This window comes from Lethenteron reissneri, chromosome 3 (genome assembly GCF_015708825.2).
Source record: "Lethenteron reissneri isolate LAM-NWPU_2019-01 chromosome 3, ASM1570882v1, whole genome shotgun sequence".
In the NCBI taxonomy this organism is placed as follows: Eukaryota; Metazoa; Chordata; class Hyperoartia; order Petromyzontiformes; family Petromyzontidae; genus Lethenteron; species Lethenteron reissneri.
The window spans coordinates 1,117,323-1,140,375 of record NC_083781.1 but is presented as its reverse complement, the minus strand read 5'-3'; the positions used below and the strand labels follow the sequence as shown (position 1 = coordinate 1,140,375).

Below are 23,053 nucleotides of genomic sequence, written 5' to 3'. Positions count from 1 at the left end.
TAATGATTGCTTGTGTTGCGATCGAAACGTCGTGATATTTTAATGTTTTATTATTTCTATATCTACGTGGCTTTACCGAAAGACCCAAATAATGTGTCCCTCCTCTCCCAGTGCTCAATTCTGTTTATGATCCTTCCCCCTCCTTGCACCCCTCTACTGGAATCAACTTCCCCCGCACATTGAGCAAAACTGCCCATAGACTCAGCACTGCCCATAGACTCAACACTGCCCGTAGACTCAGCACTCCCCGTAGACTCAGCACTCCCCGTAGACTCAGCACTCCCCGTAGACTCAGCACTCCCCGTAGACTCAGCACTCCCCGTAGACTCAGCACTCCCCGTAGACTCAGCACTGCTCGTAGACTCAGCACTGCCCATAGACTCAGCACTGTCCGCAGACTCAGCACTGCCCGCAGACTCAGCACTGCCCGCAGACTCAGCACTGCCCGCAGACTCAGCACTGCCCGCAGACTCAGCACTGCCCGCAGACTCAGCACTGCCCGCAGACTCAACACTGCCCGCAGACTCAGCACTGCCAGTAAACTCAGCACTGCCCGTAGACTCAGCACTGCCCGTAGACTCAGCACTGCCCGTAGACTCAGCACTGCCCGTAGACTCAGCACTGCCCGTAGACTCAGCACTGCCCGTAGACTCAGCACTGCCCGTAGACTCAGCACTGCCCGTAGACTCAACACTACCCGTAGACTCAGCACTGCCCGTAGACTCAACACTGCCCGTAGACTCAGCACTGCCCGTAGACTCAGCACTGCCCGTAGACTCAGCACTGCCCGTAGACTCAGCACTGCCCGTAGACTCAGCACTGCCCGTAAACTCAACACTGCCCGTAGACTCAACACTGCCCATAGACTCAACACTGCCCATAGACTCAGCACTGCCCGTAGACTCAGCACTGCCCGTAGACTCAGCACTGCCCGTAGACTCAGCACTGCCCGCAGACTCAGCACTGCCCGTAAACTCAACACTGCCCGTAGACTCAACACTTCCCGTAGAATCAGCACTGCCCATATACTCAATCCGTAGACTCAACACTGCCCGTAAACTCAACACTGCCCGTAGAATCAGCACTGCCCATAGACGCAATCCGTAGACTCATCTCTGCCCGTAAACTCAACACTGCCCGTAAACCCAACACTTCCCGTAGACTCAACACTGCCCGTAGACTCACTCAACACTGCCCGTAGACTCAGCACTGCCCGTAGACTCAGCACTGCCCGCAGACTCAGCACTGCCCGTAGACTCAGCACTGCCTGTAGACTCAGCACTGCCCGTAAACTCAACACTGCTCGTAGACTCAACACTTCCCGTAGAATCAGCACTGCCCATATACTCAATCCGTAGACTCAACACTGCCCGTAGACTCAACACTGCCCGTAAAATCAGCACTGCCCATAGACGCAAGCCGTAGACTCATCTCTGCCCGTAAACTCAACACTGCCCGTAAACCCAACACTGCCCGTAGACTCAACACTGCCCGTAGACTCAGCACTGCCCGTAGACTCAGCACTGCTCGTAGACTCAGCACTGCTCGTAGACTCAGCACTGCCCAGAGACTCAGCACTGCCCGTAGACTCACTCAACACTGCCCGTAGACACAACACTGCCCGTAGACACAACACTGCCCGTAGACTCAACACTGCCCGTAGACTCAGCACTGCCCGTAGACTCAGCACTGCTCGTAGACTCAGCACTGCCCGTAGACTCAGCACTGCCCGTAGACTCAGCACTGCCCGTAGACTCAGCACTGCCCGTAGACTCAGCACTGCTCGTAGACTCAGCACTGCTCGTAGACTCAGCACTGCCCAGAGACTCAGCACTGCCCATAGACTCACTCAACACTGCCCAGAGACTCAACACTGCCCCTGTATATGAAGCAAACCCCCTCATCAACCTCCTTCCATTCCTCTCTCAAAGCCTCACCTCTTCTCTGTTCCCCATTTTCTTCCCTCCCCTCACCCCCTCCACTCTTTCCCGTCCCTCCCCTACCCCTTCTGTGATCCCCAAGTGCCCCTCGGTCACCGCTGTCACTCATTCGTCAATCCCGGTGTTACTCATTTCTCAATCCTGGTAGCACCGCCCCTGCTATCTACACCGTTCCATTCCGAGTCACCGCTCCTGGAAGCTTTGTCGAGTGCCTTGAGTGACGGTGCTCGAGGAATCGAGGTGCGAGACAAGCTCCCTGCACAGGAGCTGCCCTCTACCGCTCCATCCCCACAGCGGACGAAAACCGCCCTTGGGGTGCATTAAAGTTCATTCATCAACGCCAAGGCCCCCACTGCCGGACGATCGACTGGGAGGTCTCGCTTCACCCGACCCGCGAATCGACGTCGCGACGACGAGCGCGGGGAGTGTACGCGTTTCTACGGCTCGGTGGACAAATTAAAAAGATGGGAGGCAGGAATGCGCCCCCAGGGGGACGCGAAAGGAATCGATGCACTGCGCCGAGTCAAAAAAACACACATCGGTCTCGCCGTTAGCGACATCGACCCCTGACAAAGTTGCCTATTATGACTCGCGTGGCATGCACAGGGTAGAGATGACATACGCAGAGTACAGATGAGATACACACAGAGTACAGATGAGTTACACGCAGGGTAGAGATGAGATACACACAGGGTAGAGATGAGATACACACAGAGTACAGATATGTTACACACTGGGTAGAGATGAGATACACACAGAGTACAGATAAGTCACACACTGGGTAGAGATGAGATGCACACAGGGTAGAGATGAGATGCACACAGGGTAGAGATGAGACACACACAGGGTAGTGATGAGACACACACAGGGTAGAGATGAGATACACACAGGGTAGAGATGAGATGCACACAGGGTAGAGATGAGACACACACAGGGTAGAGATGAGACACACACAGGGTAGAGATGAGACACACACAGGGTAGAGATGAGACACACACAGGGTGGAGATTAGATGCACACAGGGTAGAGATGAGACACACACAGGGTGGAGATGAGATACATACAGGGTGGAGATGAGATGCACACAGGGTAGAGATGAGTTACACGCAGGGTAGAGATGAGATACACACAGAGTACAGATATGTTACACACTGGGTAGAGATGAGATACACACAGAGTACAGATAAGTCACACACTGGGTAGAGATGAGATGCACACAGGGTAGAGATGAGATGCACACAGGGTAGAGATGAGACACACACAGGGTAGTGATGAGACACACACAGGGTAGAGATGAGATACACACAGGGTAGAGATGAGATGCACACAGGGTAGAGATGAGACACACACAGGGTAGAGATGAGACACACACAGGGTAGAGATGAGACACACACAGGGTAGAGATGAGACGCACACAGGGTGGAGATTAGATGCACACAGGGTAGAGATGAGACACACACAGGGTGGAGATGAGATACACACAGGGTGGAGATGAGACACACACAGGGTAGAGATGAGACACACACAGGGTAGAGATGAGACACACACAGGGTAGAGATGAGACACACACAGGGTAGAGATGAGACACACACAGGGTAGAGATGAGACACACACAGGGTAGAGATGAGACACACACAGGGTAGAGATGAGACACACACAGGGTAGAGATGAGACACACACAGGGTAGAGATGAGATACACACAGGGTGGAGATGAGATGCACACAGGGTAGAGATGAGATACACACAGGGTGGAGATGAGATACACACAGGGTAGAGATGAGACACACACAGGGTAGAGATGAGACACACAGGGTAGAGATGAGACACACACAGGGTAGAGATGAGACACACACAGGGTAGAGATGAGATACACACAGGGTAGAGATGAGACACACACAGGGTAGAGATGAGACGCACACAGGGTAGAGATGAGACACACACAGGGTAGAGATGAGACACACACAGGGTAGAGATGAGACACACACAGGGTAGAGATGAGACACACACAGGGTAGAGATGAGACACACACAGGGTAGAGATGAGACGCACACAGGGTAGAGATGAGACACACACAGGGTAGAGATGAGACACACACAGGGTAGAGATGAGACACACACAGGGTAGAGATGAGATACACACAGGGTAGAGATGAGACACACAGGGTAGAGATGAGACACACAGGGTAGAGATGAGATACACAGGGTAGAGATGAGACACACACAGGGTAGAGATGAGACACACACAGGGTAGAGATGAGACACACACAGGGTAGAGATGAGACACACAGGGTAGAGATGAGATGCACACAGGGTAGAGATGAGACACACACAGGGTAGAGATGAGACACACACAGGGTAGAGATGAGACACACACAGGGTAGAGATGAGACACACACAGGGTAGAGATGAGACACACAGGGTAGAGATGAGACACACACAGGGTAGAGATGAGACACACAGGGTAGAGATGAGACACACACAGGGTAGAGATGAGACACAAACAGGGTAGAGATGAGACGCACACAGGGTAAAGATGAGACGCACACAGGGTAGAGATGAGACACACAGGGTGGAGATGAGACACACACAGGGTAGAGATGAGATGCACACAGGGTAGAGGTGAGACACACACAGGGTAGAGATGAGATGCACACAGGGTAGAGATGAGATGCACACAGGGTAGAGATGAGACACACACAGGGTAGAGGTGAGACGCACACAGGGTAGAGATGAGATGCACACAGGGTAGAGATGAGATGCACACAGGGTAGAGATGAGACACACACAGGGTAGAGATGAGATACACACAGGGTAGAGATGAGACACACACAGGGTAGAGATGAGACGCACACAGGGTAGAGATGAGACGCACACAGGGTAGAGATGAGATGCACACAGGGTAGAGATGAGACACACACAGGGTAGAGATGAGATACACACAGGGTAGAGATGAGATACACACAGGGTAGAGATGAGACACACACAGGGTAGAGATGAGATACACACAGGGTAGAGATGAGATGCACACAGGGTGGAGATGAGACACACACAGGGTAGAGATGAGACACACAGGGTAGAGATGAGATGCACTCAGGGTAGAGATGAGACACACACAGGGTAGAGATGAGACACACACAGGGTAGAGATGAGATACACACAGGGTAGAGATGAGACACACACAGGGTAGAGATGAGACGCACACAGGGTAGAGATGAGACACACAGGGTAGAGATGAGATGCACACAGGGTAGAGATGAGATACACACAGGGTGGAGATGAGATACACAGGGTAGAGATGAGACACACACAGGGTAGAGATGAGATACACACAGGGTAGAGATGAGACACACACAGGGTAGAGATGAGACACACACAGGGTAGAGATGAGATACACACAGGGTAGAGATGATACACACAGGGTAGAGATGAGACACACAGGGTAGAGATGAGACGCACACAGGGTAGAGATGAGATGCACACAGGGTGGAGATGAGATGCACACAGGGTAGAGATGAGACACACACAGGGTAGAGATGAGATACACACAGGGTAGAGATGAGACACACACAGGGTAGAGATGAGACGCACACAGGGTAGAGATGAGACACACAGGGTAGAGATGAGATGCACACAGGGTAGAGATGAGATACACACAGGGTGGAGATGAGATACACACAGGGTAGAGATGAGACGCACACAGGGTAGAGATGAGATGCACACAGGGTAGAGATGAGACACACACAGGGTAGAGATGAGATGCACACAGGGTAGAGATGAGACACACACAGGGTAGAGATGAGATACACACAGGGTAGAGATGAGACACACACAGGGTAGAGATGAGATGCACACAGGGTAGAGATGAGATGCACACAGGGTAGAGATGAGACACACAGGGTAGAGATGAGACACACAGGGTAGAGATGAGACACACAGGGTAGAGATGAGACACACACAGGGTAGAGATGAGATGCACACAGGGTAGAGATGAGATGCACACAGGGTAGAGATGAGACGCACACAGGGTAGAGATGAGACACACACAGGGTAGAGATGAGATACACACAGGGTAGAGATGAGACACACACAGGGTAGAGATGAGATGCACACAGGGTAGAGATGAGACGCACACAGGGTAGAGATGAGACGCACACAGGGTAGAGATGAGACACACACAGGGTAGAGATGAGACACACACAGGGTAGAGATGAGACGCACACAGGGTAGAGATGAGACACACAGGGTAGAGATGAGACACACACAGGGTAAAGATGAGACACACACAGGGTAGAGATGAGACACACACAGGGTAGAGATGAGATACACACAGGGTAGAGATGAGACACACACAGGGTAGAGATGAGATGCACACAGGGTAGAGATGAGACGCACACAGGGTAGAGATGAGATGCACAGGGTGGAGATGAAACACACAGGGTAGAGATGAGACACACACAGGGTAGAGATGAGATACACACAGGGTGGAGATGAGACACACAGGGTAGAGATGAGACACACACAGGGTAGAGATGAGACGCACACAGGGTAGAGATGAGATGCACACAGGGTAGAGATGAGATGCACACAGGGTAGAGATGAGACACACACAGGGTAGAGATGAGATGCACAGGGTGGAGATGAGACACACAGGGTAGAGATGAGACACACACAGGGTAGAGATGAGACACACAGGGTAGAGATGAGACACACACAGGGTAGAGATGAGACACACACAGGGTAGAGATAAGACGCACAGGGTGGACATGAGACACACAGGGTAGAGATGAGACACACACAGGGTAGAGATGAGATACACACAGGGTAGAGATGAGATACACAGGGTAAAGATGAGATGCACACAGGGTAGAGATGAGATGCACACAGGGTAGAGATGAGATGCACACAGGGTAGAGATGAGACACACACAGGGTAGAGATGAGATGCACACAGGGTAGAGATGAGATGCACAGGGTAGAGATGAGACGCACACAGGGTAGTGATGAGACACACACAGGGTGGAGATGAGACACACACAGGGTAGAGATGAGACACACACAGGGTAGAGATGAGATACACACAGGGTAGAGATGAGACACACACAGGGTAGAGATGAGACGCACACAGGGTAGACATGAGACACACACAGGGTAAAGATGAGATGCACACAGGGTAGAGATGAGACACACACAGGGTAAAGATGAGATGCACACAGGGTAGAGATGAGATGCACACAGGGTAGAGATGAGACGCACACAGGGTAGAGATGAGATGCACACAGGGTAGAGATGAGATGCACACAGGGTAGAGATGAGACACACACAGGGTAGAGATGAGATGCACAGGGTGGAGATGAGACACACAGGGTAGAGATGAGACACACACAGGGTAGAGATGAGATACACACAGGGTAGAGATGAGACGCACACAGGATAGAGATGAGATGCACACAGGGTAGAGATGAGATGCACAGGGTGGAGATGAGACACACAGGGTAGAGATGAGACACACACAGGGTAGAGATGAGACGCACACAGGGTAGAGATGAGATACACACAGGGTAGAGATGAGATGCACAGGGTGGAGATGAGACACACAGGGTAGAGATGAGACACACACAGGGTAGAGATGAGACACACACAGGGTAGAGATGAGACACACACAGGGTGGAGATGAGACACACACAGGGTAGAGATGAGACACACACAGGGTTGAGATGAGACACACACAGGGTAGAGATGAGATACACAGGGTAGAGATGAGATGCACACAGGGTAGAGATGAGATACACACAGGGTAAAGATGAGATACACACAGGGTAGAGATGAGACACACACAAGGTAGAGATGAGACACACACAGGGTTGAGATGAGACACACACAGGGTAGAGATGAGACACACACAGGGTAGAGATGAGACACACACAGGGTAGAGATGAGACACACACAGGGTAGAGATGAGACACACACAGGGTAGAGATGAGATACACACAGGGTAGAGATGAGACACACACAGGGTAGAGATGAGACACACAGGGTAGAGATGAGATGCACAGGGTGGAGATGAGACACACAGGGTAGAGATGAGACACACACAGGGTAGTGATGAGACACACACAGGGTAGAGATGAGACACACACAGGGTAGAGATGAGATGCACACAGGGTAGAGATGAGATGCACACAGGGTGGAGATGAGACACACACAGGGTAGAGATGAGACACACACAGGGTAGAGATGAGACACACACAGGGTAGAGATGAGACACACACAGGGTAGAGATGAGACACACACAGGGTAGAGATGAGATACACACAGGGTAGAGATGAGACACACACAGGGTAGAGATGAGACACACAGGGTAGAGATGAGACACACAGGGTAGAGATGAGACACACACAGGGTAGAGATGAGACACACACAGGGTACAGATGAGACACACACAGGGTAGAGATGAGATGCACACAGGGTAGAGATGAGATACACGCAGGGTAGAGATGATGGGTTGGAGGTGAGGACCCACCCCTTCCAGCGCTCGTGCAGGCAGGGGCTGCTGAATCCGCTCTCCCGGTCCTCGCCACTGCTCACCCCGGACGTACTGCCGGCCGCCACGGGGGAGATGGCGCCGAGCGAGGGCAGCTCCAGCTCGCCCAGGCCGCTGGATGACAGCGCGGTGTCGTCGCCAGCCGCCTTCGCCGGCTCAGGGCTCGACGTGGCACCGGTCTCCGTTGCACACGCAAGGCCCTCGCCGCTTGCGTCTGATGCCTCCTCAGAGCCGTCCGCTTCCGCAACGTCATCCTCCCCCTCCTCGTCGTCCCCCTCCTCATCCTCCTCCGCCTCCTCAGAGCCAGGAAAGGGTGGCTCCGGGTCTGCCGGGCCACTCGACAGGAGTACACCCAGCGGCCTCGCCTCCATGGAGCCGGCTCGAGGGCCCGCGCCGTTTGGCGACGTCCATGCGAGATCCCCGCGCTCGGCCACATTGTCACTACGACTGACTGTCTCCTCCTCCGAGACAGACGCTTGCGCGACTTCATTACCATTGTTCTTCTGATCCTCCTCTTCTTCCACCTCCTCCACCTCCTCCACCTCATCCACCTCCTCCACCTCCTCCACCGCCTCCACCACCAACTCCTCGATGGGAAAGGACAACTCCTGCGAGGTACGGTCGTCCTCTCGAGGAAGGGGCAGCAGCTCTGCTGACTCTGCATCACAAGGGGCGATGTCCGTGTTGGGAGACTCCCTGCACCGGCCGGGTGTCGCGCCCGTGGCTCTGTCTGGCTCGACGACGCTGGACAACGCCTCGACCTCAGCAGCGAGGGGTCCTGTTGCCGGCCCGCCGTGCAAGGGCCCTCCGTTAGCATTCCCCTCCGTTGACGCCTCTCCGCTCTCGCCCAGGGCGTGACGCGACCGGGCTATGTCCATGACGCTGCCATCACCATCCTCCGTTTCTACGGTCTCCTCCTCCTCGTCATCACCATCGTCCTCCTCGATGGGAGTCAGTTGCCCCGGCGAGGGTGTGTCGTCAGTATCCGAGCTGAATGACCAGCCGGGTGTGGCGGGCGTCACGTCGGAAAACTCCGGGCCAAAGCCGCTCGTGAGCAAAGAGGCGCCATCGCTTGTGGCGTCGGTGGATTCCCACGGTGCCCCTCCTGCGATTGTCAGTTCGCAATTCACGCTCTCGTTTGGCGCCTTCCCTCTGCTCAAATCTGCAGTGGAACGAGAGCCAGCTACGTCATCGTCTCCCTCCTCCACCTCCTCCTCAGCCGCTTCTACGTCGTCAGCATTGGGAGGAGGCGGTGTACCCTCGGGCACGTCGTCATTGCGAGGGGCTGCATCGCGGTCCACGCTGAATGATGCGCCGCCATCGAGAGGGTTCGCGTGAGGAGACTCGTCCCAGTCCGCGTCGCTCTGCAGGGGCCAGTTGCCACTCGCTGCATCGACAGTAGTGGCGGCGGCGGCAACGGACTCCTCATCGTCATCCTCGCCGTCATTCACGTTCGCTTCCCCCGCGGGTGCTAAACTTGGAAACGGAGCCTCATCCCAGCCGGCTCTGCCCGCGATCCCCTCGCCGCCGCCACCGCCCTCTGTGTCAGCTGCTGGAAGAACGGCGCTTGCCTCCGGCTGCTCGGCATCGGCAGATGGCGGCTTCTGCATGGCTCCCCCACCGTGCAGGCCACCGTCAAAACCCAGAACCCAGAAGGGGCTGGGTTCAACGAGCGGTCCATCGGAAGACGCGTCCAGGTCCAGGTCACTCCCCATGGGCACATCGTCACTCACGACAGAGGCTGCAGACTGTGTGGCAAAGCTGTCGTTCATCAGCTCGTTCCCGACACACTCCAACTTGTCTCCGTCAATGATTTCATATCCACTGCTCTCTTCCAAACTGGGTATTTCCACAAGGCGATCATCATTCTTCCACTCCATGTCGGGAAAAGGAAACTCCTCTACATCGCCTTCCTCAGGCAGCATACTCACTAAATTTATACCTGGCAAGGGACTGGACTGGGTGAGAATCGCATCAAAGAAATCGTCCGAGACCAGGAGCTTTGTGTGCAGACCTGTGTTCTTCGGCTCATCATCCAAGTTCATCTGCATAACCACTTCATTGCTTAGACCCAGAGGGTCGCCCGGCGTTGCTCTGCATGCGATCGCATCTCTGCTGTCCTCTGTGGGCTCAACTTCTCCCGTGCTGCCCCCGCTGTTGTTGTTGTTGCGGTTGCTTTCACCAAACTCCAAGCCTGCATGAGCCTTCCCTTCCTCCGCCGCGGCACCGTCAAGGGGGAGAATGTCAAAGCCCAAGTCCGATGGGGGTCTGGTGGCGGAGCGGTCTGGGCTGCCGGGTGCCATGTCCAACTCGTCGTCCAGGCCCAGGCTGCTGGACGAGAGCAAGTCGTCACTCGTGGTGAAGGCAGACATGGCGGGCAAGTCGGTGTTGGTCAGCTCGCTCAGCTGGCTCACTTCGGTGAGCTCCTCCCCGCTCAAATCAATGGCGTTCTCCGGCCTGGCCTGGCCGCCTCCTGTGCCAAACTCGTGAAAGGAAGGTGCATCCGTGACGCCCTCGCCGTGCGGGAGGAAGTCAAACTCCAGGCCAAGCGAGGGTTTGGTCGCAGCCAGGTCGGAGAAATCGGAGGCGACCTCCGAGGACTCAATCAGGCTCAGACCTAGGAGGTCATGTGATGCTTGCTCGAGGTTCACAGCAGACAGATTAGCATTCGTGCTCATGACCCAGGGATCTGGGCCATTTGGGCTGAATGTTGAGTCCGAATCCTTTGGACTGAACGTTGAGTCCGAATCCTTTGGGTCGAACATTGAGTCCGAATCCTTCTGGGATATGAGGCCCCAAAAGTTTTCTGGGTTTTGGCCCGAAGCGCTTTTGCTTGGCATGACATTATCGAGGTCGAGTCCCAACAGGTCGGTGTCGTATCTCCCGCTTGCCAACTGCTCGACCGAGAGTTCTGCGGATTGTTGATTTGTGGTGGCGGCAAATCCATCGAAATCCAGGCCCAAAAATTCCGACGGGTTTTCATTTGTCGAAATAAAGCTGTCAAAGCGTCTGCCCAGCCCAAGCTCGAACACATCTTGAAGGTCTTGAGACTTCATCAGAAGAGGCGAACCAAAGTCCCCTTGACCCACTTTGTCTTCATGACGATGCCCTCCGTCGATGGCCTGCGGTGCCGCCTCAAGCGAGACAACCAGGTCTGAGCTGAATGCCTCGCTCACGGCACCGCTGCCTTCCATTGCCTTTCTTTCAGAGCTCGCCGGTGGCGTCGGGGAAGAAATAGTTTGTTTAGGAGTCACTGCCGAAGGAAAACTCAGCAACGTGTGAATACTTTAAGCTGCCCTCCAATGTCCACTTTTCGAGCGGCGCGTGCGTGGAGACGTGTGGTGTGAACCCTGCCAAGCAGACACAGGCACACGCGGAGATCCGCCACTGGTCAACAAGCAACAAACATCCCCATTCACTCTTACAGATGGCAGAGGCAAGCACTGCTGGGCGAGCATCTACCGAGTCCAGGACGGCACTCGAGAGGGGGTGGGGTGCGACCTTTGTCTTTCCAGTGCTGATGCTCACACACCACGAGACTGGGTCGACCTAGAGGAGGCCCAGGACTGGTCCAAAGATATTCATCACTCATGTTTGTCATGGCTGGGGCTTGCACCCAGGTCGCTGGCCAAGCTTCTGTGGCCAGTGTGGCCATGTGCGCAGGACAGGGCTGTAGTGGGGCAGATGAAGCCCAACTTACTGCCAGCCAGAGCCACCCAAAGGCCACCCTCCCTCTGGCCACAAGGGCAAAGCTCGAGAGCATCTCTCTGCAGGTCACCTGACGTAACAATTACACAATGGCCACGCTCACATATTCCGAATTGTATAAAACCGTAGAAAATGTAATAATAATTTGTGGTAAATGGTTTCCCCTGTCAAGTGGCAACGAAATACAATTTAAAGAGCTGACAATAAATTACAATTCCTCTGCTATGCATGGATTTTATTTGTCTGCTCCTACGATTAGGAAATATATATATACAGTACAGCAAAGTATAACTGTTGTCGGTCAGATATCGATTGAGGTCACCTGACCAACAATGGATGCCCCCTAATTGGCCAGATTCAAAATACGAAACACTCGACCAATCTGCGTGTTCAGTTCAGGTACATGGGGTAGGCAGCAAAATGATCCTTGTGTTAAGTGGGAAATGTAGAAAGCCAATGGGATGCTGAGCACGTGGTGCATGGTGGGTGGTGAGTTGATGGCTGGTGAGTGGCGGGTATCAGGATAGTGGCGAATGTCTGGTGAGTGGCGAGTGCCTGGTTAGTGGTGTCAAGTGAATGGTGAATATCTGGTGAGTTGATGGCCGGTGTCTGGTGAGCAGTGGATGTCCGACAAGGGTCAGACGTCATGTGTCACATCACCCCGTCTGTAGGACGGGCTGCCGTCCAGTACATATGTACTGTATAATACTCTTTGGTTCTTTCGGTAAAGTCACGTAGGTAGAAAAATAAATAATATATCACGACGTTTCGATCGCAACACAAGCAATCGTCATCAGGTAGAAAGATACAGCAGTAGAACTGCTGAACAAGAAAGGGCTGTTGTAACAAGAGGTTATATATAGGTTTGAGGTGGGTGTCACCCAAGGGTAGGTAGGCGTGGTCAGAGATGGAAAGGAGTCCTGTTGCCGTATGCACGCACAGCAGCTGCGTTAAAGGAGGATTGGCATATAATAGTCGAAGGCTCGGGCAGCGGCCTTGTTCCTTGTGTTCAAACTATGGTTCGTTTCTGCGCCCGTTTGTTTGCTGGCTCTTGGGTTGTGTCTTAGGCCGGAGACGGAGCTTCGACTTTGGCTTCTCCAAACGGCACAAAAATCCTGGGCCCCCTTCAGCAGATTGTGAATGGTAACAACACCAGGAATAAGCCCACAAGACCTGTTTCACCAAAAAAAAAACCCAATGCAAACGAAAACAACACATCACGTGTACCCGTGGGTGTATTTGTTTCAGCAGAAAATCCCAAGATTGGTTTAGACTTCTCCGAGTCTCACCAGAAGAGTGCGGCCCGTTCGACAGATGCCGCCGTGCTGCCTTGGCGTTACTGGGCAAGGGGCACCCCCCATCAAACACCGCGGGGACGCTCGGCGTGGCACGGACCGTTCCCACTTTCAAATCCAAGCTCCGTGTTCAACTCGTCGCAAAGAACAAAAACATCTCAAAATAACTCGAGCGCAGCTCTAGCCGAGGAGGACATCAGAGGACTTAGGAATGGAACTTTAATTTGGAAAACAAGAGCTGTTTAGATTCTCCGCTGCACGAGCATTTGATCTTGACAAAGTTTACTCTAAGACGACAGCTGACGGTGCACGCTGCTCCCGCCGCTGTTGTGATCGGTCACGGCTCTAGGCTCCGTAAATTAAGAGAGGCAGTGGAATCCGTGACGGGTTTTTTTCGTCACGAAACCGCTCACGTTGGGCTGCTCTCTCTATTGCTGGGAGCCCTACTGCGAAGAAGCTTGGATTTCAATAAAAGATAATTCCCATCGCACTGTCAGTTTAACATCACCATCATTACAATTTGGGACCGTAGTTCTAACGTTCAAGAACTATTAACATTCCGTAACCTAGCAGCTACTGGAGCCATGTGAAGCGGTTAAACATCCGAAACTTCCCCCGCAAGCAATGCACCACCCCGTGGCAGAGAACAGTCGGGAACAGAATGCAAGAGAACTAGTTTTGAAGGCCCTTTACAGCAGGCCTCATTATCTACACTAGGCGCACAACACACGTTATTTCACCAGTTCACGCTGTTCTTAGCACGGCAATCAAACCTGACACTTTTACATTTTGTAAGGGGCTGGAATTTTGCCAACATCGGGCCAAATCGAAATATTAATTTTGACGAGTTTTGTGGTGACCAGGCAGAGACCGTCAACTCGGCTACGCTCGAGAAATCAGGTGCACCAGGTTCACAGGCGGGCGCCTGACACCCCGGGTTTGAGCCCAGGGTTTCTGCGATGCCGGCTGAGCGTCACAGGAGCCGAGGCTGCCCGGCCCCCTGTAGGCCAGGCCACTTTCTCAAACCCTCCGTGACGGGCAGTAGAAAACTAAACAAAAAAACTATTTATATTTTACCAGACAAGACCCACTGAGCTATAGAGCTATTTGGCAGATGCGACCTGGCTATCACAAATGACAGCTCAACAAGATGGCTTATAATGTGGACATTTAGAACATCCCAAATACTTAAAACGCATGTTTATAAACGTGGAGGGGAAAACCGGAGGGCCCGGAGAAAAATCCACTTGACCACGGGGAAAGAGACACGCAAACTCCAAATATACAGGCGTTAAGGGTCGGGATCGAACCCAAGACCTCCTGTATACCAGACGAGGTCGTTAACATCCCGTCGGCGTGCGCCCAGGCTTGCCTTCACAGAGAGCAAGACGCAGTCCTGGCCAGAGATGCACTTTGCTCGCAGAAGCCGTGGAGGGGGTGGGGGGTGGGAGAGGGTGAGAGGGGGTGGGAGGGGGGTGAGAGGGGGTGAGAGGGGGTGGGAGGGGGTGGGAGGGAGGTGAGAGGGGGTGGGAGGGGGGTGTTGAGGCCCATCTCCGCTGGGGGCCCTAAGCCAGTGGTGGAAAGCCCATGTTCCCATGGCGAGTACCCATGTCTATATAGAACTACTCCTCACTTCCCACCAAGTGGTGTGCTCAGTGTGTTTAGCCTGTCGGGAGAGTGGTTTTATTCGGGACATGATGCTGTAGAGTTTTCGACGTTTAAAATACGATATGCGAAGGGTGGAGCAGTGAGTGCAGTGGTTAGCATGCTGCACTATGAACCCGGGCAAACCTGGGTTCCATTCCCCACCATGGCCAACATCAGTGTGGCGAGTGAGATCAGAACCAGTGCTGCCCTCCCTCCACCAACTTGCACTGGCCAGTGTGGTGAAATTTAGTTACAACAAAAACCCATGACTGACATGGCATGGGGTGGCCTTCAACCATTGATGGCAGAGAGTGGCTGGAATGTATTATGATTATTATTTTTCCTATCATATGAGAGTTACATTAACACAACAGAGCGACATTTTTCCAAAAACTCACGTGTACAGAAATGTCCTTGGAGCCTTGAGTAGGCATTTAATTTAAGCACGTTTGGCTATTTTATGTGTTTTATAGGACGCCACCAGTGGGAAATTGCCTCTGGGAACTCGTGTCGTATAGCACACACAGTGGGCATGTTACACATATATATTTATTTTTAACTTCCTTAAAAACACAAAGCAATAATAAACGCCAGCAAACCGTGACGGATCATTTTGAGCTGTCAGCAAGTATATTTGGGAGAGCGAACAAATGATAATTATCTAAATTTCCCCCATTGCTGAAGAACATGAGGATCGCACAAATAAACCACGTGAGGCTGAGAAGAAGGTGTCACTTGCAACATTATCTGCCGTTCTATTGAGAGCAACAGAACAGCAATCTTCTCAAACGCCAACGCACGTCGTTCCACGTAACTCGACGAGGAACGCGGCTCCGCTTGCCCCACCAGCGCAATCCGGGCTGGCGAGTGGCGGCACGACCTGGGCATGTGAGTGGCACTGTGCTCACAGTGCTTGGCTCTCAATGGCAAGGATGTGAGTTCATATTCCGGTGAGCGATTAACTCAGCGGGCCGTGGTCCCTCTGGGGGTTAATTAAATTTTGTACCAAGGAATCGGGATGCAATGATTAACCTCAATCCGCCCGAGTTGCTGTCATCATTTGTTCAACAAGACCTTTCTTTAACACTACTGTCAATGTAGCTCCTATATTGGTTGCAGGGGTCACGTGAACCGAACGCACGTATGGATTTGGAAAACATGATGCTTACACAAGACACATTGCAATCTTGAGGAATCGAAGTTTTTGTGCTTGCCCTACCGATGAACTGACACCTGGCCATGGGAACGTGGAATTTCCATTACCGACTCAGTGCCACCAACGGAGGTGAGCACTGCCCCGTTCTCGTCTTGGCAAGGAGACAGCGACTTTAAAAACCACGGGAGAGCAGTTTCACTCCAAGAGCCTTCGGGGATGAAAATGGCACAACTGATGCATTTTCCAAATGACGCAAAAACAAAGACACATTGATTTTATTCCTGCGATTACAACACGTATAAATCTTTTTGCCACTGGTCGTTAAAGCCACAGCAAAGATTTGCGGTAATAAATAACGAGTAAGAGGTTCAAAACAATGAGACCGTTTCTAACGGGATCCGGCCTCTGTTAGTGCCGTTCACGTGCTGTGCCGATCATTGACCGGCCTCCCAGCGAATGATTGAGAAGAATTCGCGGCACTCGCTCGCACATTAACGCGGTGCCGATCCCTCTCACACGTGACGGCAACTCCCCAACCTCAGCGATGCCGCTCGAAACCCCCCGCCCGCTGCCACCCGGCATCACGGCCGGGCCCCCACTTTGCGCACTGACGCCGCTCTAAGATGCTGCCCTAGCTATCCGTGGCCTGTCTATCGCGCGCGTGCGCAGGCCCACACGGGGCCAGAGGGGACCCGGGCGTCGAGCCGAGAAGAGGGTGGAAATTAACCACGGGAGTCTCATAATAATACAGTCATAATAATAATAATACAGTCATAATAATAACGCGAATTCATAGATAAGCATACCGAAAAAGTCTGAGGCACTTACACAGTTTTACTTCCTTGCGCCAAGGTCCATTGCATTCACACGACTACGCCACAGACTCGCGCTCCTATTCTGCTCTCATCTCTCAAACGTGGCTCTGGGAGATGTCCATCCCAACAGATGATTCCTCATCTCAATGCTCCACTCAGACCATTCTCTCTCATCGTCGATATGTGTCCTCTCCGTGTCTATGCTATAGCTGCTATCATGCTCATTAGTGCAGCTCTTCCTCTCCTCACAGTAACAGCTACCACGACAGGCGCGCCACGCTGAACGAGCGAGATACGCTCCGCAAAAATGGCTCTGTAAGCAAAAACTCGTCAAGCGATCTCGTCGTTTTCCCATCGACTCCCTCCCATCTTAAATGCCGAGCAACGTTTAGACCCCAAAATGTCCCACTCCTTGAACAACTTGTTTTTAACCTGAGAAATACAAATCATAATTTTAAAATTCATGGAATAAAATATCAAATGGAGCACTTTACCACACGTGAAGAACCACAGTGCTGGCAGGGCGCCTGTCCTCAGCGTCTGAAATTAATTAGCTCCCCACCCCTCCCTACCCCCCCCACCTACTCCCCCCCCACCTACCCCCCCCCACCTACCCCTCCCTCCACATCCCAGCCTCCCCCCCACCGCTATGCCGTGACACTGAAGCTCCTGGAGGGAGCACAATCATAACACACGAGGTCAGGAGACTGGAAGCAGTAGAAACAATATGGGGGAAAAGAGACGGGTCGCGATGACCTTGCATCGCGAGTACTCAAGGAATTCAAAATCGAAAATACGAATTCATACGGGAGGAAATCGATTAGCTATGAAGCTCTTTTTCACAGCTGTCCAGTAGCGGCACGGAGTCAGTACATTACCCGTGAGTGCGAATCATCCTATCCTTACACGCCACTCGACTCCGACAAACACAATGGCTTAAACCACTCGTTATTATGTTTGCTACAAAGCATCACTTCAATTCCTTGGGTTCAGGTTACTTTTCAAACTGATGTCTGTTATTCTCTGCGAGGGGAATTAAGCCCAAGTAAGTGAATACCCAAAAGTACAGGCCCAACAAAAACAAAATCCAAAACCGCCAAGCGGTCAGCAACAAACTGCACTATTGCATGTGTAATACATTCGGATTAAAGCGCTTCTTGACTTGAACGAAGTTATAATAACTTCGAAAGAGAGACGCTCATGGGAGAATGACTTGCAAAGTGAAGCAGTGGGAGAGAAGAAGCGGACGTAAGGTGACGACCTGCAGTGTGGTGGTTGATGGGATGAAGTCGTCCGACTGCCCTGCTGATGAAATCTGTTTCAGGTTGTGGCTGCGAGAGACTCGCACGGATAGACATTTTGGTCCGGAAGACCCCAGAGGCTTACGGCGAGATGTTAACTACCTCGCCCGGTAAACAGGCGGTCGTGGGTTCGATCCTGACCCTGATGCCTTGTATATTTGTAGTTTGTATCTTGTACGTATGTAAAACGTATTTTGCACCATACGTAGCCAACCGTGCTAATCTGAGGTGCGGGGGAGGACAACAAACCAAACACAAAAAGCAGTTTTAAAGAAATTAGTTTCAATATAGATGATTAAAACATGCGTAGCGCCGGTGGCTTCATAATCTCAGAAGGAAGACAGTTGCAGGCGGCCACAGAAGGTCGTGTGCATTCTTTTCTGGGTACTCTGGTTTTTTTTGCTCCACATTTAGAATCAACATCACGCGTTTAGAGTATTTGGCTACTGCTATACATTTACACGTGATAAGCCACTTCGCTGAGCTGTCATTGAAGGCCAGGTCGCTTCAGCAAAAAGCTATGTGGCTCAGTGGGCCCTTCCCTGGTAAAATCAAAAATAGTTTAAACTCGCCCTTATTTTATTTCACTTGGCGAAACAGACGCGAGTCTGTCTTGATTAAATAATTATTTAAGCTGTCTGTTTAAGCTGTCTGCAAGTTAAATTATAATTTAACTTGCAGACAGCTCACACCGTGCATCATGCATGCAAGCATATGTGCTTCGTACTGTAAACGACGCCGACTATGGTAATGTTTGCAAGCATTAAATGAATGTATGTGCTGTATCACCGATGACCAAATCACTCTGATTGCACCCAAGCTCGTCAGATCTCAGAAGCTGGGCAGGAGGTTTTGAGCCTGGACAGTGACCACGATGCGCAGAACCGGTGTTACGTTGTGGGCAGCAGAGGGTAGTGCAGCAAAACAACAGTTGTACGCTACTTCTATGCTCTCACGTCGATCGATGCTCCCCACCTACGCCAACGCCCACCGACCAGTGTGGTGAAGTATGGTTCAAGTAACCCTCACGACTGGCACGGTGTGCAGATGCTCTTCACCGGGTAGTGGACTGGCAAGAGAGATAGGGCTGCACGTGAGAGAACCACGGGACATGCGACTTGACCTTCAGCAGAAGCCTCCGGATTTGCACGGTTAGCTACGTGCTGTGAGAAAGAAGTTCCACGTACGTACAAGCCACCTTGCGTGTCATCCTCCCGTCCGCCGCGACGCCGAGCAGTCTCTCACCTGCCCTAGTGAATTCCCTTCTCCTTCACACCCCCCCCCACCAACGTACTGCCAAAGCGCTGTGAATGAGTGGGCGGGTGGGCGAGTGGGCGGGTGGGCGAGTGGGCGGGCGGGCGAGCGGGCGGGTGGCCCCGTCGTACCTGTGTCTGTGAACGCGCCGAGGGTTTATCCCGAGCACCTGTCCCCGACCCGCGCGCGGCCTCTCCCTCCCCCGCCTCTCTCCGAAACGGTGCAACGCCACGCGACGTCTGCCTCCACCTCCACGGGTGGCGCTCGCACTCGCCCCGGGTTCACGGCACGGCACGTGACGGCGGCCAAAGTCCACGCCCGGGCTCGCCACTCGTCGGCGAGTCGAGGCGGTGCAGGCGGCGACGGTGGCGCTGCTGCTGACGGTGGAGCTGGCGACGCGGTTTAACCCTTGGCTTCCTCGCAGGACTCACCGTGAAACGGGGTTCCGGGGTCCGATGCTCGGACGGAGCAAGGACACCGGCGGTCGCCCCGACGCCGGCTCGGCGCAGCGAGAGCCACGGCGTGGAAATTCCACGTTCCCGCTTCGGAGCCCAAAACGCACAGCTCCACCCCAGCCTCGATTCACGTCGATTCTTGCTCTCACAAGAAACACGTCGAGTCGTGCGAATGAGAATCGACTATTCGTTATTAATGGGTTTAAACGCGTATTTCATGCTCGTAGTATATGTGTGGCTATTAGAGACCATAGGCTCGACGAATGAGACGAGTGGCATAGCGCCGTGGGTTGGCATGGGCCCCGGTGCAAGCAATTCAATCGGGGGCCCCCTGTCCAATGTCCCCCCCCCCCCCCATTGCGCCTCCCCGCTGGGGCACCGGTGCCATTGCACCGCTTGCACACGAGATCACACCGCCACGGAACAAGACGGACGACACGGGGGCAAGGGATGGAGACTCACCAAGCCGTAAACATCGACTTCTTGAGAATTGACTCGTGACCTCAAAAGATGAGCCGCCTCATGGAATCGCCGAGGGAGGGTGGTGGAAGGTTTAAACCTTTCGTGGAACTCTGGCCCCGAGCAGAACCAATGAGTTCTTGACTGAAGAGCAAGATCCCCGTTTAGTTTCGTCGACTGTTGGAGCCCCCAGCGAAGGCCGGGACAAGACGGCGTACACGAAAGAGGAGGTTGACAGCCACCGCCAGCGCCGACTTTGCACAACGTCACAACACCCCGTTGGGTACTCTTTAAGTTCTGAGTTCACCTCGATAATTCCCAGGCCAGCCTCAGATCTCAGGGTGTCCTCTCGCAATACTCAGATCGCGTGTGGTAGACCAATGTGATCTCTCTCGGTTATTTCAGCCGCCACTGATGCTGTGTTGTGATGGGGCTGAAGATGGAACCCAAGTGGCTGCGTGAAAGATTCGATCTCGCCTTGTGTTTCCTCGATCAGGGCTCCCATTGTTGACTGAGAGTGCTCTTACCAATAACATCTGGTGAAGCGGCAGTACGGTGTTTGTTTAGCGAGCCCGCTCAAAGCGGTCCAGAGTTCACTCGCGAGCGAACACATGCTGCTGGTTAATTGCCAGCCTGCAAGGCGGCCAATAAACAAAGCCAAATATCTTACTAATTGACAATTAACCCTGGCTGTTGGGATTACAGTTTTGCAAAATCTTTTTTTTACAATTCTCAATAAAGCGGTATCCAGTGACTGCAGGGTTCACGTAGTTAACATCGCGCGATGTTAACTACCTCGCCTGGTATACAGGAGGTGTGGGTTCGATCCCGACCCTGACGCCTGCTGCTGTATTTGTGGAGTTTGCGTGTCTCTCTCCCCGTGGTTGTGCGGATTCTTTTCCGGGTCCTCCGGTTCTTTCCTCCACATTTAGAATCAACGTGATGATGGTGATCAGCCACTTCGTTGAGCTATAATTTGTGGCCAGGTCGCTTCTGAAAAAGAGCTATATAGCTCAGTGGGACTTACCTGGTAAAATAAAAAAATAGTTTAATTTACAAACAACAAATATGAATGTGAACAAGGAAATTCTTGCCCAAGCAATATGAAGCGCGTATCGCGAGCCCAGAGAATCGGTGGCTTGATGCCTCGTCCACCCACAGACCAGACCGCAGGGCACCCACTCAAGCCACTACGATGGGCCAGGGCTTGGTGGCATTTACAGCCGGGTCTGTTCCGGATTAAAAGCCTGGCACACCACATCCAGTATACCACCCCTCGCGATGGGATGTGGCTACAAGTCGCGTGCCACCTACTCCAGCCTACCAGTGACCCATAACATAAGTGACATACATATATACACGCCACCCACGGTGGCAATGACCCCTACAAAGACAAAGATCCCCGGCATAGTGTTTAGCAGGCTGTTGGGGCAAGTGCTGCTGTTAGCAGGCATCTATGAGAGCTGGCACGGCACACAAGGGGGTGAGTAGCCAGCAACACGCCCGACCGCCTTTGTCTCCCCCCAGTGCTCATGTTTTACACATCGCACTACATAAGGCTGAGTCGACCTCGGGGAGGCCCAGGACCACATCAGTTATTCATCACTGCTATTCACCGTGACTGGGAATTGAACTCAGGGTTTATCCCCCCCGCCCACGCCATATCCCCTTTCCAACGTCTCCACTGCTCTGGAAAGATAATAATTAGTTAATTGCTGATCGTTCAAACGCAACTTAATTACCATGGGACGCCTCGCCTCTAATGTTCCGTTTAATAAGCACGGCTTGGTGATATTAACAAAACAAAAATAAGAACATGACTCATGCTGACGCTGACGTCAATGACTGCCGATGCGAACTCGCTCCGAATACCACGTTGACATTCCCAGATAACTGCGAGCCACAGAGCTGTGAATATGTTGCAGCTGAAACTACTCCGTGGCTCACAACTGGGGTAGCCGAGACGCGAGGGGGAACGCCCCCGCGCCACGTGACGATTATTGGCTCGACCGCAGCAAATGATGAGAGTGCTGCTGCATTAGGCTCGTTATGATTTGCACTTGAAAGTAAATTGTACAAGGAGAGGATTGGGCAAAAGGCACGTGTCTGCAACTGAACGAGGGATGTGAGCGTGTGTGTTCATGTGCGTGGATACGTGCGTGTGTGTTCGTGTGCGTGGATACGTGCGTGCTGTAGGTGTGTGTTACATGCGTGTTTGTGAACGGGCGTGTGTGCATGTGTGAGGAGCGGTGGTGCAACGGTTAGCACGCTACAAACCCGGCGACCTGGGATCGATTCCCGCTCACGGCCAACCACGGTGACGATAATTTGAACCGGTCATGGGTGTCCCCTAGGTGAACTCGGCCTCAATTGAGTACCTGGTGTAGTGTGTAATACATCACCAGTCGGAAGACAAAGGCGGTCGGGTGTGGTGCTGGCCACCCACCCCCTCGTGTGCCGTACCGGCCTTCATAGGTGCTACT

General features: G+C 52.8%; 1 protein-coding gene across 6 annotated transcripts in view; it reads right to left on the bottom strand.

Annotated features, from left to right (window-relative positions):
• The window catches only part of RAB11FIP4 (RAB11 family interacting protein 4), a 69,306-nt gene that overhangs the window by 20,925 nt on the left and 25,328 nt on the right, over positions 1 to 23,053 (bottom strand). For 3 of the 6 annotated variants that reach the window (XM_061555233.1, XM_061555268.1, XM_061555242.1), the window contains exon 2: positions 8,460 to 11,830. In XM_061555233.1, the coding sequence (XP_061411217.1) occupies positions 8,460 to 11,674 (3,215 nt within the window). In that variant the 5' untranslated portion in view covers positions 11,675 to 11,830. Of the gene's footprint in view, positions 1 to 8,459; positions 11,831 to 17,595; positions 17,618 to 19,593; positions 19,638 to 19,787; positions 19,861 to 23,053 lie in introns of those variants that run through there. The other 3 variants (XM_061555254.1, XM_061555251.1, XM_061555261.1) reach the window with 3 other exon arrangements.